The sequence below is a fragment of the Schistocerca cancellata genome, chromosome 1, assembly GCF_023864275.1.
Source record: "Schistocerca cancellata isolate TAMUIC-IGC-003103 chromosome 1, iqSchCanc2.1, whole genome shotgun sequence".
In the NCBI taxonomy this organism is placed as follows: domain Eukaryota; kingdom Metazoa; phylum Arthropoda; class Insecta; order Orthoptera; family Acrididae; genus Schistocerca; species Schistocerca cancellata.
In genome coordinates this window covers 422,747,071-422,765,024 of record NC_064626.1, presented here as the reverse complement: position 1 = coordinate 422,765,024, position 17,954 = coordinate 422,747,071, and the positions used below count along the sequence as shown (strand labels likewise).

General features: G+C 39.4%; 1 protein-coding gene across 1 annotated transcript in view; it reads right to left on the bottom strand.

The window, feature by feature from the left end:
- The window catches only part of LOC126180927 (probable ATP-dependent DNA helicase HFM1), a 116,435-nt gene that overhangs the window by 61,129 nt on the left and 37,352 nt on the right, over window positions 1–17,954 (bottom strand). The window contains exon 2 of the mRNA XM_049924734.1: window positions 12,175–12,258. Coding sequence (XP_049780691.1) covers window positions 12,175–12,258 — 84 coding nt within the window. The remainder of the gene's footprint in view (window positions 1–12,174; window positions 12,259–17,954) is intronic.

Below are 17,954 nucleotides of genomic sequence, written 5' to 3'. Positions count from 1 at the left end.
CCAGTCAGATACAGTACTGCAATACTCAGGATAGATTCAAGTAAACATAGTCATAAACAGCTTTGAATGATGACACAATCCAGTAGCTTAGAACCAAAATCAGAGTATGAAAGCAGACATGTACACATCTTGTTATATTGTCTACACAAGTGACTGTCTTCCACACTGTTTGCTAATTATTCATACAAACTAACCTATGCATATAAAGACTTAGAATATTCACTTGCAAATGATAAAAAAAATACATACTGATTTAAAGTTACATGATGTATTCTACTTGAAAAACATGCATTTATGCTCAATAACACTGTCTTTAGCAGTCTTGGCTAACAATTCACAAATGTTAGTCACAAGTATGTTACCCAGTATCTACGATCTCTTGCAAGTTGACTGGCCAGCAGGGTACAGCCATACAGCAGTGTGGGAAGTGGATCTGCCCACATTTTTCAGCTTCCTCCTTAGAGTTCTAATCACATGCTGCAAAGTACAGGTAACTTCCTGTCAAGCATTCACATCAAATCCTGAAACATTGTTTTGTCTACTACATGAGATATGGTCTTCTTAGTAAGTTTTCGAAGACAATTATATTGGATTTATGTCAGTTGAAATTAAAAAGAGTTCACATATGAAACATTAATAAATAGAGTTAAACACAATTTTAAAAAATGGACCAATAAGGTAATACACACAGATATGCTCACATACTATTCCTAATCTTTGCAGTACGTATTATGCACATTGTCCACTTCAAAATTGCAAAAAGCACTAATTTATACCCATGGCAAATATGTATCAAATTCTAAAGCACGAATCTTTTACAGAACACAACTATATTGTGTATCATAGATTTTAATTCAGTCAACAGATAAGATAAAACTTTATAAATCAATTCATCTTACATACTAATTTCCAGACAATTAAAATAAAATTATGTAATTTTATAAATCTACAGATAGATTTCATTTCAGTCAATGGATAAGATAGAACTCTAGAAATCACATGTTCCTATATACTAAATTCATGACAATGGGAAAAGAACAAAAAAGCAAAAATTAGATACTTTTAGATCACCTCTATATGCTTTCAGTTCAGTGATATTGCATAATCCAGACAACTTCTTAGATTTAGGATACACAAGTCTGTATGCATTAGGATATGGATTTTCAAGAATTTTGAATGGTCAAATACAAATATCGAAAAATTTCTTTATCTAAGATGTCAGTACTTCAGACTTCTATTTGGCTTTCACCAACACAACATCTCCTATTCTGCTTCAATCTTAGAAAACCTATCTTTACCATTATGTCTCTGCTTTTTCCTATCCCTCTGTTTTTTCATCAACCCCCCAACACATTCTTCCCTCTCTTGTGGTGACATAATTTTACATGGTGGAAATGCAACATTTTCAGAAATAAAACTAGCTTGTCTGTAATTAAACATGATTTCAAATGGTGAAAAACCCACTGAAGAATGTTGTAAGGTGTTCATAATATCCTCAAAATCACCAACATAATCTATCCAACTGATATGATTCTTTCTACAGCATGTTCTAAACAGTCTTCCAATCTGTCTCGTATATCTTTCTGTAGGTTTACTTGAAGGATGGTATGTCAAGGTTAGAATATGCCTTATTTTTGAGTGATCAACACAATATTTCCAACCTTGTGATGTAAACTGAGGATCATTATCAGATAAAATTGTTTTAGGAATACCTACCCAATGAAAATATGTGTTTTCAAACTTAGATATGATTTGCTTACTGGTAGCTTTCTTAAAAGGAAACAGCTTCACGAACTTAGAAAATACATCAACCACCACAAAAGCATAACAAAATTCATTCTTAGACTTAGGTGAAGGTTCATAAACCTCCACAGACACTAGATCAAGGTTACTATTAGGCAGTATGTTTTCCATTTGGTCTCCTTGTTTGGTTACTTACCATCGCCCTTTGACATCTATCACAACTGGCAATCTTCTTCTTGACTCTCAGACCAGTGTTATAAAAATAGATGTTTTCCTGAATCTTTTGTGAGCATTTGGTTGATTCACAATGACCAAAACTCTCATGTGTATAAGTAACTAAAGAATCAATACACTGTTCTGGCTAACATTGTTTACAATCCTCTGAGTCAGTCTTACATCTCCTAAATAAAATACCCTTGTGTACCTTATAATATTGTTCTGTCTTTTCTCCTCCATTCTTACCCAACATGCTCTTAACCAATTTCCAATTTTTATCATGTTTTGATACCTAAAGATGTCTTTTCATATTTTCAAGATCTCTTTTTCCTCTTTCACACCTTTCAAGTACATAATTTTAAATTCTTTTTCTCCTTTCCCAAAGTTGTTAGATGATTCACTTCCTAAAGATAGCCTAGACAAAGCATTAGCAACTACACTATCTGTGCACTTAACGTATTGGGTTTCAAAACTGAGTGAATTTTTAATGTTGTTTTTCAGATGATTAAATGGTTATCTGAAAGTGGACTCTCCCTTAATTTTGAGAAAACACATTGTATTCAGCTCTGAATAACACATAGGATCATACCAACAATTGATGTATCACATGAACAGGAGTCAATGATAGGGTAGAATGCTCTAAATTTTTGGGTGTACTCATTGATGAAAACTTGAACTGGAAGAAGCATGTTACTGAGCTTCTCAAACAACTAAGTTCAGCTACTTTTGCTCTTCATAGAATTGCTGTCTTGGAAAAAAACAAATCAATTTCCTGACATATTCTACACATTTCCAGTCAATAATATCTTGTGAAATAATTTTCCAGGGTACTTCATCAGTTAGAAAAAGAGCATTGATTGCACAGAAGAAATGAGTAAGAATAATATGTGGTGTTCATCTGCAGTCATCATGTAGGTAATGCTTCAAGGCATTACCTACAGCAGCACGTTACATGTATTTGCTAATGAAATTTTTCATAAAGAATCCATCACAATTTATGAAGAATGTGATGTCCACACCCACGACACTAGAGGAAAAATGACCTTTGTTACCTATTGTTAAAGCTGTCAGTGGCTCAGAAAGAAGTTCAGTATGTGGTGACAAAAATTTTTGATTATGTACCCAATAACATAAAATGTCTGACAGGTAGCACAGCACATTCTAAATCTAAGCCCATAATCACTGTCCCCAGACAACTCCCTCTATTCAGGGGGTGAATTTCTATTTAACTGGTACCCTTTTCCTTTTTTTAAAGTAGATTTTTAGTATCGTTGCATGAGTAGGACTTAATAAATAATGTGTTCATTAATTTTTTACAGACAACATATAGACATATACTGTAAACTGATTCATTCCTCATCACTGTGATATAAGGATCATTCAGATGATTTAACTATGTAACTACTGTTACCAGGGAGGAGGCACATTGTCTGTATTAAATAGACATTAACATATTTTCATGAGATAGTCTGTCCAACTCTAGTTTGAGGGCATCTTTAAGAGTCAAGGGAACCAGATGGGCTTTGAAAAAAATGTGGGGTCTTCATTGCTTTAAGAATGACATGAACACTAAAATCAATTCTCTTCCCTAGTCCAGGTGAGAAAATTTGGGCATTTTTATCACAGAGATTAATTAAAATTAAAAGAAAATTATACATAAAACATCAGACAGTTAAATCATGATGATCAGTTTTGGCTCAGTATAACAACCCTCTTCATATTTATAAACAAGCAGAAAAAGAAATCACCACAGAAAAATTCTTAGCATAATAATATGTAGTTTAAAAATGTTACAGCCCACACAGTGAATGTAGGGAGAGCCTACACCTTTAGTAAAATGAACATACAACACAATTTTATAAAATTGTCTTGAGCTACCAGCCATGACAAATGACTTAAAGTCAATGAGCTTTCGAAAGGGTACTCCTCGACCATTGTCAAGTGGTGACATCTTTTGGTTGCTGCTATCACCCTTATGTAGCTGCCCTTCCTTACATGGTGTCACTGGTGCTGGAGCAAGCAGCTATGACATCACAGAAGTCAGTGCAGCTATATAAGGACAGTAACAGCAATCAAAAGACAGTCACCATTTGACAATGACCAGGGAGTACTCCAGCAAAAGCTTACGGATTTTAAACCATTTGATGCAGCTGGAAGCTCAAGTGAATTTTATCAATGCATATCAAAACCACGCACTCTTATAATATATCACAATTGACTTTATAGCACTCTATGAATAACAATTTACATCTTTCAAAGTAATGTACTTATAACTCCACAGTAAAAACAACAACTATCTTAGCAACAAAAATGTTGCACATTAATCCAGATAATCATGAAATTTTAAAATAACAGGAGGAAACACAATTATATGACTGAGAAACTATCCTTTACAACAACATACCATGTAACTGTCAAATGACATGAAAGCATTAAAATTTTAGTGTATTGTATAAAATATAAACACATACCATAATCTTGTGAGACACAGATAAAAAAGAGCAGGGTTAGTTGCATCAGTAAAGTTGCATTAATAATAAGCATTTGTAAAACAGTTAGTACAATGAGAAAGATTTATGCAATGGTAGCAAGAGTTACAAACTGTTCCACACCTGTAAAATGGTATTTAGTAATAGTAAGAGTTGAACCTATGTTAACAACAGTCACCAAAAAAAGGAAAAAACAATACACTGGTTGAAATGGGAGCAATCCATAATAACATACAAAATAGCCATATGTTCTTGTTACTGACAGAAATCACACAAAATCAGCGCTACCAGATTGGCAAGTCATACCCACTTTAACTGTATTATGCAAGGGATTGCATACTTGATTAATAAGAATAAAGTTAATTTCAATAGGAAAAAATAAAAATTAAGTTTGTTCTTATGAATCACTCATTATCCTGCAATGTGTAACTGCAGAACATGCTTTAAAATTCTTTATTAATTCATCTCAATCTATGTAAATGTGTGTACTCGTGTGCCATTTGTTGATTACTGTTATCAGGCCAGTGTGATTACTTGAATAGTTCAGTCATTCTTAAAATGGGAACGTCTTGCCAGTCTGGCTGGGCTGGTTTTATTTAATTTCTGTAAACAATAAGTACATATAACGTAACGATGACTATTTTATATGTTGCAATGGATTACTCTTGTGTCATTTACGGTATGGTTTTCTCCCTACTTTTATTAATGGTGTTAACATATGTTTATATTTTAATACTGTTGTGTATTGTTTTACAAGTGTGGAACAGTTTGTAATTCTTGTTTCCATTGCATTATGCTTTCCAATTGTATTACCTGTTTTACAAATGTGTATAATGGATGAGTGATGCAGTTTCACCTATGCAACTGTCTCACCTCTTTCTTAACTGTGTCACAAAATTGCGATATGTGTCCATATTTTTGGTGTTACACTAGAATTTTAATGCATTCATGTCATTTGACAGTTACATAGGATATGTCTTTTATATGTAGCATATTGTCATAAAGATAGATTCCCACTCTTTTAATTATATTTCCTTCTGTTATTTTGAAATTTCAAGATTATTTGGGTTCATGTACAATATTCTTGTTGGTAAGATAATTGTTGTTTATTTCTGCAGGGTAATGACCTGGCTCAACCTTCATGATGCTTTTAATATTAAAATTGTATTAGCGTGGTTGTTTTTTTAGTACAAATGCTTGTTTTTGCATGATGTTCACTCTTGATACTGTTCAGTGCATATTCATCTGCATTTACAATTTGAGCCATATGTTACTTTGAAAGAAGTAAATTGTTATTCATAAAATACTATAAAGTTAGTTCTGATGTATATTCATTTTACTAATAGAGTAGGCTCTCCGTGTATGTATTGCGTCGGCTTAACATTTTTAGACTTGTGGCGGTTATCGACTGCAAGAGTCGACTGCCTCGTCTTTGAGAACGAACTTCTTTGAAAACTGTTGATCTCAGTGTGTTTCGAACTCTGTATTCGAGCGAATGTGTTTGTTCCGACATGATCAAAATAAAGTTAATTCATTATAAACGAGCGAATACTTAATGTTGGGTTCGATATTACCGTACATAACATCTCGATCCCCACACTGGTGACCCCGATGCTCATGAACTATGCTAATGACGCCTGAAATGTGTACTGGAACATCGCCATGGACAAACAAGGCAGCAACCCTTTGTCGGATTTCTACGTCCATCGACTTCGCATCGCGCTGCATCTGGATGCAGTGTACAGGAAGTGTAATTAGTGTGTAAATTCCCGACTCTTGTGTGAAACATGCTTTTTGGTAACTTTTGTCACCTTCTCAAACATCAACAATGCGACCGAGGCGCTCATGTCGTCCATCGAAACCTGCTCAACGCGTCGATAATTTCACTTCCGGACAGTGCAGTGCTCCTTCGCTGATTAATTTGCACAATTTTGATTTGCTTTTGTGTAATGAGTTAACTTTGTGCAGTGCTTCGACATCAGACAATCATGCCAAACAATGGACTGCAACAAACGGGGACTATGTTGCAAGTCCCAGTTCGCACGAACACCGAACTACGGCTAAATCGCAGGCCTGGTTGAATTCACAGGAACAATTTCATCAAGTACATCCTACTGATCAACAACAATGCAACAATTACACCAACGACAATGCCAGCTGTTTCTCAGTGCAACACTGGACGTGCCACGCCTCCCTCTACACAGCACCTGAGCCGCACTGACTCTGTTTGACCACTACCAACAGCGATGTCACGCCACCACCTGCTGGCTCACTGACCTTGACCCAGTCAAAATAGACAGCTGCGCAACATACGATCCCACCACGGCTGTCCCACCTGCATCTTGTCAACAACTCGCCGACACTACGCACGCTTACCACCCAGCCGTTCACTACTTGATCGCGCCCGCAACTTGTCCACCCACCCCAGAAGACGATGTCAGCTGTATCAATGCTTGATACAGCAGTGAATGTGTTCTCACTCCGCCGTCGCCGCCGAGTACAGAGTTTCACATTCGCGATCGCAAACAAGATTTCTTCTACTCGAACTGTTACGTCAATACTGTGCCGCCGACCTTGTCTTGTGCGCCAGGTTACCCTTTGATAGAGACAGATTCTGATTTTGACCCCATCTTATTCAGTGATACACAGCAGACCATTTCACGACATACATTTTCACCTGAACAACTGCAGCAGCTACGTGAGCAAATTGTGACATACAACTTGTTGGTACAAGATCAGTTACACATGCTGCAGCCGGCACCAACCGAGCACGACATGCAACGAGATGCATTTTCACCTGAACAACTGCAACAGCTACGTGAGAAAATTGCGACATACAACTTGTTGGTACAAGATCAGTTACACATGCTGCAGCTGACACCGACCGAGCACAACATGCAACGAGATGCTCCTGTCATTGTTCTGCCTCCGACTGCTGACGATCCTTTGCCGTTACTATCAGCTACAACTAATACCCTGACAATCAAGCTACATGGATCTATGTCCAAGATGTCACAACTGTTATCATCATGCCGCCTCAAGGGGAAATTCTACGTTACTGATGTAATACAAGCAACTTATTTACGCCGCTGCCACCTTTCCTTGGTAGTTCCAGACACTTTATTTCTCTGCCACGGCACAACCAGCTGCATTCCAGTGCCGCTTGCTTTGCCGCCCTCTTCACTACCTCCGCAATGTACGACCAACACATCTGCCATTTCTGCTTCGACAAGTGAGCATCTTTCCGCTCCGACACATGACCGTACAACAGTTTTGCGCGAGCAGCTTGCAGCCTTATGACTCAACCATAGCGTCAACAGCGACAGCACACATGCAGCTCCAGTTCCATCAAACTGTGTCACCTCTCCGCCACGGACCAGTAGTTCATCTGCCGATTCGACGTCTTCACATTCACATTACGTCTCATCGCCTTCCTGCTCCGACCATGGTTTCGCCAACCACGTCCGCCTTCCACCACCTCTCGCCGTCACCATGCCTCATGCACAGGGCTCACGGCCACACCCCCCAATCTTCGATCATGGCTGTTCCACACATCAAAACACCAACACTGTCAACTCCACTTGGAACATCCTGCCATCTACCGCTGTAACACACTCACCCTTCACGGACTCTGAGGTGACACTTCCACCTACACCGAAGCCACCAAGGTCAGTCATGTGCAGCTTGCTGTTTTCTCCCCTGCTGCGACATCAAGTGCCTCTATAACTCCATCATTACCGTTAGTGTTGCTCATCCGGCATCTCTTATGCAACCTGTTAAGCCACAGGATGCTTGCTCCTTTATGTCATATGGCCAATAACAAACTGTCGCCAGACACGTTGCACTTACCGTGGCGCTTGCCGGCAAATACTTTGGCAATACATCGCTTCGCATCTTTGACGCACTCCGTGCCTTTGATCGGATCAAAACCCTACTGTGCCATATGGCCTCGGCATGATGATGTTCTCCCCACCGACACGCCGCTGCTTTCTCCTTCCACCGTGCCATCAGCAGCATGGCATGGTCAACCTGTGGACACCTTCCATGCCTCCTTCCCTCCGCTGGTCATGCCTACTAAGACATCGAGAAATGGTCCGATCGCGCCTCACATTAGCGCCTGTCGTGACACGATTGGTCACGCGCACCTGCACCATAAGCTGTCCGGGTGCACACACGCATCTCATCATTCTTACCGTGCTCCGCACTACCGGCGGGGCCTCTGTGGCGGTTATCGACTGCAAGATTCGACTGCCTCATCTTTGAGAATGAACTTCTTTGAAAACTGTTGATCTCAGTATGTTCCGAACTCTGTATTCGAGCTGATGTGTTTGTTCCGACATGATCAAAATAAACTTAATTCATTATAAACGAGCGAATACTTAATGTTGGGTTCAATATTACTGCACGTAACATCTTGATCCCACAGACTATATATTAGAATGTTAATATTTTCTCTAAGGCAATTTCTTTTTCTGCCTGTTTACAGATATGAATGTAGTTATACAGAACCAAAAATAGTTACCATATTTTAGTTGTCTAATATAAAATGTGGTCTAGACACTAAAGGATTTTTGTACAACTTTTTTTTGTATTTTAATAAATTACTGTAAGACTGCTGTCTCTTTTCCTGATAATATCAGGTTTCACAAATTAGCATAGAGAGTCTTTTCAAAGAAACCTTGGATTACTACAGGTATTAAAGTGTCTTCAGAAAGAAAAAGAAAACTGTATGAGACAGCAAGAACTAGTAAAGATTCAGAAGTAGTTTTACACTATAAAGATTATTGTAACATACTGAGAAAAGTTGTAAGGAAATCAAGAAACATGTATGTTAGAAAAGAAATTAACAACTCCAGCCATAAAATCAAATTAATATGGGATGTTTTTAGAAGGGAGACAGGAAAGGTCACCAATGGGGTAGGTAGTATTACTGTTAAAGTGAATGAGACCATCTTCACCAACAGTACACAGGTAGCCAATGTATTTGACAATCACTTCTTAAGTGCAAGAGAAAAAATTGGTGAGAATAGTTCAAAAGAAAAAGCCAGGCAGTACATGGACGAGTCAGTTTTGAAAAATTAATCAGATTAAATCAGATTAAGTTACATCTAACAACCTCTTGTGAAATAAGGAAAATTATTTAATCTTTGAAAAATAAATGTTCTGTTGGAGTAGATGACATCTCTAACAATTTATTAAAAAAATGTGGAGCAATTACAGCTGATGTTTTCAGTCACATATGTAATGCATCACTGACTCAGGGTATTTTTCCAGACAGGTTAAAATCTGCCATTGTCAGGCCTCTCTACAAAAAGGGGGAAACTACAGATGTCAGTAATTACTGGCCAGTATCCTTGCTTACAGCATTTTCAAAAATCTTTGAGAAAGTAATGTACTCAAGAGTGGTTAGCCATCTCAACAGGTATGGGATACTTAATAAATCACAGTTCGGATTTCAGGAATACTGTTCCACTGAGACAGCAATATACAATTTCACTGTTCACATAATAGAGTCTTTAAATAATAAAATGTCACCAATAGGAATATTCTGTGACTTATCCAAAGCATTTGATTGTGTGAACCATGACATTATGTTAGAGAAATTACAATCCTATGGTATAAATGGAACAGCATATGAGTGGTTTAAGTCATATCTACAGAACAGGAAGCAATAAGTCTCTTTATATGCTTCAAGTGATTCAAAGGAATTTGCCACTTCATCTAACTGGGGCGAAACTGCATTAAGTGTTCCACAAGGTCCGATCAGCGGTCCCCTCCTGTTCTTGATATATGTGAATGACCTCCCTTTATGTCAAACAAGATGCTGAACTGACAATGTTTGCTGATGATACAAGTATAATTATTAATCCAATAAAAAAAATTCTGATAGAAAATGATAGAAATAAGATCTTTGGAAAAGTTATTAATTGGTTTTCTGCAAATGGGCTTGCTCTGAACTTCAAAAAAACACAGTACATCCAATTTTCGGCTGCAAAAAGTATAATTCTTTCAATAAACATAACACATCAAAAGAAGTCAATAGCCAGGGTAGAGCATACCAAGTTTTTGGGTGTACATATAGAGGAGAATTTTAACTGGAAAAGTCATATTTTGGATCTCCTAAAGCGACTAGGTTCAGTAACTTTGCAATCAGAATAATTGCCAATTTTGAGGATGTAGAAATTGGTAAGCTAACATACTTTGCATATTTCCACTCTCTGATGTCATACGGAATAATATTCTGGGGCAACTCAACACTTAGGCAAAAGGTATTCACTGCTCAAAAGAAAGTAGTTAGAATAATGTGTGGGGTTCATAGTCGCACATCTTGTAGGCATCTGTTTGAAAGGTGAGGAATTCTTACAACTGCTTCACAGTACATTTAATCAGTAATGAATTTATTTCTCAACAACATGGACCAGTTTAAAATCAACAGTGACATTCATGATTACAATACCAGACAAAATGAAGACCTACACTATCCTTTATTTAACTTATCTTTGGCACAGAAAGGGGTAAAATACGCTGCTATAAAACTTTTTGATAAATTACCAGATGAAATAAAATGTCTGACAGAAAGCAGTAACAGTTTCAAAAATAAATTGAAATCATGCCTCTTGACAACTCGTTATACACCATAGATGAATTCTTGAATATGACTAAATAAATCTGGAGTTTTAATACATGCATTTTGTGCCATTTAAGGGAATGGGATAGATAATAGAAATATTTAGATATAACACTATAATGCAAAAAAGAAAGAAAAAAACTTGTTTCCTGTGTGCCTTTCTTGTGCATTTGACATGTTCCACATCATAATGGTTTTTCCATGCTATTGATCAATGGAACACGTAACTAACTAACTTAAGGTAGTACAAGACCCTTGATATTGCACAGCATGTGCTGTCTCATGAACCATAAATTCAAATGTCTTGAAAGAGTTTATCCCAAGAACATTGTCCACTTTGGGGTCAGATAGATAAGGGACTAATACTGGAAACTTTCCCCACAAAGGCACATGGTTTCATCCATAAGCCCAAAGATTTGTCTTGGCTGCCTGCAATGGTGGTGAACCTAAACTTTAGTAAGAAGATTGTTTAGCAATCATGCAGAAACACTAGTGTCCAAAAGGAACCTCAATGGGTGTTTGCTAGTGAATGTATTCAACTAAATTTTCTGGGTTGTGGCTTGAGAAGTCAGAAATTCCATAAACTGCTCATTAACTTCTGCAGCTTGGGATGTGTTTGCTGCAGAACCACTAAAACATACCTCTTGCGAGTATCTCTTTTTGATGCCGTGTGGGAAATTGCACATGCGTGGGACTTTATGCTGTGTATGCGGTGAAGGCAGCAATATTTACAGTGAGGCAATGTCATTACTCCTTGTGTTGCTAATCATCACTGGTGTAGTTATTAATGGGACTGCCCTAACTGGGGAGCAGATGAAGGCCTTGCCTGAGATGACATGAAGCCCATGTGACTGGTGCCAGAGATCTGACTGCCACTTCATCTTCTTATGTTGTAAACACACTTCAGGCTGTGTGAGCAGTTTCATGGGCTTGAGCTATTCACCTTAGTTCTATCTGAGAAAGGTCAGTTTTCCTCAATATATGATTTCTCACTTCCAAATGAGGTATGTGTCACATAGTAACATCCTTGATTACAGAATTTGCAAAGCAAATATATGAAATTTAATTTGGATTTTCAGAGCATTTTAAATTACTTACCTGTATATAGGACATCTTCCAGGAGCTTTGATTGCATTACATTGAAGGAAGGGTATGATGAAAATATTTGTTGATATTGTTCAGCTGAATATTGTTAAGGAATTGATTATATAATTGGTTAATTTCAAACAGACTTCCTACAGAGTATCTTACCATGGCATTTATTTACACATCTCAATGAGCAATAAAAAATATACTAACCAGATGACAAGAGACAGAAATATGGTAAAAAATTATAGATTTTGGAAAGAGAGGCTTTCACAACCAGAAAACAGAGGGAAAATGTTGAAAAAATGAAACTTTTCATCAGTTGTGAGGATATTATACTCCAGTTGCTTACAATTCTTTCCTCTATTTTGCTAGAAATAGAGAGACTTTGGCTCTAAAATTTATCATTTTTTCCTTTTTTATGTCCATTTCATAAATTTATCCTCTTCTTCCTGCAGGCCATGTGACATGTTTCTGTACACCTTATGGTGGAGTCATGGAGGTTACTGTTAGTGTCTGATCAGATGGTGAACGCTCACTGAAAACAAAACACAAGCTCTTTGATTCATAGATGACAATGGATGTGTGACAACCATAGATCACCATTGATGATAGAATGAGCAGTGCTCTATCTTCGAATTTGGTGAACTTTCGATCTTATTGTGAACTATGTTTTGTATCTGCTCAATATGTGTTGTTTGCTGGTTGCTGTGCATAATAAAGACTTTGTAATCATAACTGGAAGCTTGGCAGTGTTGATATAATACTGACAGATGATTGTTTTTATTGATGCCCTATTGTTTTTTAACCATTTTCATTGACTCACTGATTTTTGTTTGGACCTCTTTTATCCCTTATCCACCCAGTGAATGCATGAAATGTATGAGACATTACTCTATATGAATAAATAAAGTCATAAAGTTTTATTACCACTTTCAAAAAATGAAGTTGCATAATTAACTCTGAGCATGTTTTCAGGTACATGTCTGCATTCAAGATGCACACTAAAATCCCTGCACCACCGTACTCTAGCATGCTGCTAGAGGAATTAAAATAAAAGTCACAACTTGTTGTTAAAGTGAATTGCCAGTGTCATGCAGTTTATCAATAGGCATAGAGATTACAGTATGTATCAGGATTGCACACATGGACCAACAAACAAACATAAAATTAATTATATAACTTTACTTTTTTCATGTGATAATTAAAACTTTATGGCCAACCCTCACACATAGTCTCTATAATTCATTTTAAAATAAATAACTAACAAAAATCATTATTAGCAATAATATAGGCATTTATGCGTAATTTTATACGGAAAATTTAACATAAAAACTATGTGGGAACACAAGCTCTATGGACTTCGGTCCCCAAGAATATCGCTGCAAAAACAGTACCTCTGGACCTTGGGCAGTGTGTTATGAGATACCAAGTGTTTAAGTTGTATCTGTCCATATAACAAGTATAAATAAATATTGTGTATGTGAAACAGTAATGTTCACAGTCATTACATATCATGAACATTGTATTAATTTCCCAAATCCTACATTGGTGACCCCGAGTTTTTTGACAACCGCACCACGACAATTTCATGTGACATGTTGCTCGACCTCCACCCAACATGAAAACCCAACACCTTGCTCACGTGGATCCTACACACACCGATGGTCAGCCAGCTACAGTCAATGACAGCAAGTGTTGCGAGTGTTTATCTAATGACTTTTCACTGCTACAAGAAGAAAATAGCAATACTTCTGTGTTTAATATCCGCACAACAGTACAAACATTGTCACATCAGCGCACACATAAGGACTATGATACTGAACTTTCATCAACCACAGTGTGTTTAACAAACCCTGAAAATAGTGCCACAAGTACTTATGTGGACACTAACCTCGTCAGACTACACAACGAAGGGACAATGACAGTCGGCCTTAAGAACAATGGTGCTACCCTACCGCCCCTACCATTCCAATATTCCAATATTCCAATTGATATACATTCAGCTAGTACTAATGCTACTCACACATCTCTCTATCAACTGAGTGACTCTACCATTATTGAGATGTCAGGCACAGTGACGTAACAAACGGTGAACTATCAGCGACAACAAACAAACATGTAGGACAGTGTACTTGGTGGTCTCAGGCACAGATAGTGCCAGTTAACAGTGATTTTGAACAGGATGGAATTTTTCGGCAAACAGCTTCCATTCTCACGTGTCACACAGGTGACATCATGGAAGCTGTGCCATGTATCACAGCACATCTCGGACATGACGTCACGGCCCTTCTGGCTACACCACTCCCCACACCCCAGCTTGCACTGGGATAAGCTCATGCCCACTGTGTGCTGTTATGGATGCATGACACAACTATTTACCATGACCACACATCAACAACTACCAGGATGCCACAAGAGACACATCAAAAGCACTACAACCACAAGATGGATATCAGAATTACAACCTAACCTCTACATGACCCACACTGACAATGAAGGGCATCAGGTTCTTGCCAGACATCACCACCATGCCTACAGTGAACCCCATACCACATGGACTGATGATCTACCACAAATTTATGGAGCTGACGATGATTACACAACACACCGCTGATCCTATAGGCACACTGCACGGACCTCCCATGCTTCGATGACCTCCGACCGACTGTGACTTCACCTTACCTACTGCAACATACATTATGATTGAGGGGTGCAAGGCCATTAACACGGACTTACTTCCTGCATCACCCGTGCTGCACACTGTGTTTCATTACAACAACACCGCAGCAACTGCCACGCCCGCGATGTGACTAACAAAACAGTTTGCACAGTGGACACACCGACAAACACTGCCAGAAAACTGTGATATCCAACAGAATTATACTTCTCCTCAGTCTGCTGATGTCTCTATACATCACACAGATGACATCACAGAGATATCAGCCACACCGCAACACTTGCCACTCCACAGGTGTGACATCACCACCCAGCCAGCCACGGCGCATGCTGGACCACAGCTCCAATCGGAATATCACACCACACCATGCCGACAAGTACAGCAAACAGTGGCCATACCTCATCAGGTCACCACAGTCAGTCCGAGCAGTGCCATGCAATTACAGCACTTTGACAACTCAGTGTAACCAACACAAAATTACCACTACAGAAACCACCCACCGTCTATCAAACTCCACCTGCCACCCATTCACACAGACTCACTAGAAGTGCAGTTTGCTCTATGCAAATTTATGATAAGGACAGCAGGGATTGAGGACAACCAGAGCAAGCTGTTAATACTTCTCAATCATCTCAGTGAACAAGTGTATCTCGTCACCGATCTACTACTAAGTACTCTGACTGCACACAAGTATGAGACGGTGAAGCCACTAATATTGTAACAATTATCATGCAAACCGAAGCAACAACTGCACCTCACCATAACTCAGATGCTACTGGGTGATGACAAACCATTGGCATTATGGCACAAACTGTGCCTGAAAATTGATAACAACCTACTACCAGACGGGCTTTATGGTCATTATTGTTACTCGAGCTCCCAGAGCGAATACAGGCAACACTTCTAGTACATGTGAACACACCATTGGAAATGCACTTGCAACTGGTCAATAGGATGCTAGCGCTCGCACATCACTGGACACTAATCAGTGCTAGGACACCTATCTACTGCTACCATGCCAGTGACGGATATGGTGCACAACAGACAAGGATGGCAGCAGTGGCAGTCACAGCGCAAAAGACTGCTTGCAGACCCCAGGAAACCCCCTCCTCCTCCTTGCAACTGAACCCCAACTGCCTTGCAGGGCACAACCACTGCAGTGCTGCAACAATCAAGGCACAGGCACCCAGCTCTTGCAGGAAATAAACAAACAATTGAGATGGCCAATGCCTGGGCCGCCACAACACAGCCCAGCCAAAATGAAAACGACAAGTGGCTACTGCTGGTTCCATGTGTGTTTCAGCACCAACACATGCTACTGCCAATAGCCATGTGGCTACCCAAAATACACCAGTGGAATGGCCCAAGGCGCACCAGCCTACCTCTCTACAACAAGCCGCCTTTCTACCAGAGATACCAAAGCACATAAGAACCACACAAATGGGCAGACAGCGCACGACTGTTTGTTTACGACACCTGGATACACCAGTACCTGCTGGTCAATAAGGGCATGGACATCAGCATGCTACCCCCACATCTCACCACAGGAGATCACAAGTGCTCAATCATACAACTCTGAGTGGCAAATGATTCAATATACCAGTAATTGGGACAACCTCCACGATTCTCTGGATAGATGACCACACATCACGTCCATGGACTTCCTCTTTGTGGCCGAAACGGTGGAACTAGTGCTCAGAGTGGACTTCTTTCATCATTACTGCCTCATCCCAGATCTCAGCAGGGTATTATTACAACGCGACAGACTACACTCTATAGGGGACCTCTGCAGTGACAGTCTGCCGTCCACTATAGACCCTCCTCCTCCACCACTAGACATGGAGACTGCAGTGGATCTTGCATTACAGCATGCAACAGTTTGTGATGAACTCCATGAAAAGATCATGGCCTATGTGAACAACAAAACATGTACAGAGAACGAGCAGCTATACAGCTGCATCACCAACTGGACAGACAACTGCAATGATTTCGGCAGCAACTACAGACAGCCCAGTGCACCTGAGAGCCAAGAGATAACTGTACAACCACTAGCACAGATACACAGGTTAGTACAGTGCCTATTATACTTGAAGATACAGCTCTCGCAAGCAGGTTGAACAGTGACACTGTTTATGCTCTCATGAGCAGGTCAAATAGTGACAGTTTTTCAGTTCTCATGAGCGGGTTACCCACTGATGAGGCTACCACACCTGTGAACAGATCAGACAACAGGATTTTGTTACCTGGGCCACCCCTATCAAACAAAACAGTCTGCATAGTTACAAACTACTTGTCCACAGAATTAGTACGACTCTGGGACTGCCTGTATGCTGCCGCCCCCCCCCCCCCCCCCCCCCCCACAAACTCAGGGCAGCCATTGAAGAATTTCTCCAGGACAGTATAATCAGGCCTTCGGACAATGCATAAGCATCACCTGTCACTATGTGGCCAAAGAATGACGGTACATGGTGCCTCAGCAGCGATTGCTGGTACCGCAATGCCAGAACAATTATACAAGGGTTGGAACTTAAATAGTGGCAACTATTTATTCACAACCAATACAAAAGAGTTACATGTTTGCACCCGTTACTGTCCTTTAAAGTAGACACCAGCGTTGTGCAGAATTCATTGCCAGTGATGTGGAAGGCATAGTATACTGTTACCAGAGCCTGTTCTGTTAATGGTGCGAATGGAGAGGTCTACTGCCTGTCGAATCTCTGGAACAGTTCTGAAGCGAATACCACAAAGTGGTTCCTTCATCTTCAGAATCAAATCAAAGTCACAAGAGCTTAAATCTGGGGAGTATGGTGGATGGTACAGTACTTCCCAGTCCCATCGACTGAAGAGAACAGCCACAGCTTGCGCTGGATGCGCCCGTGCATTGTCAAGCAAAATGATGAGTGGATTGCATAGAAAGTGTTGCCGCTTCATTGGCAAAGCTGATCACAGGTGATGCTCCAAAAACGAACAGTAATACTGTGCATTTGATTCCAAAGATGAAGGTACCACTTCGTGGCATTCGCTTCAGAACTGTTCCAGAGATTCAACAGGCAGTAGGCCGCTCCATTTGCACCATCAACAGAACAGGCACTGCTAACGGTATACTATGACT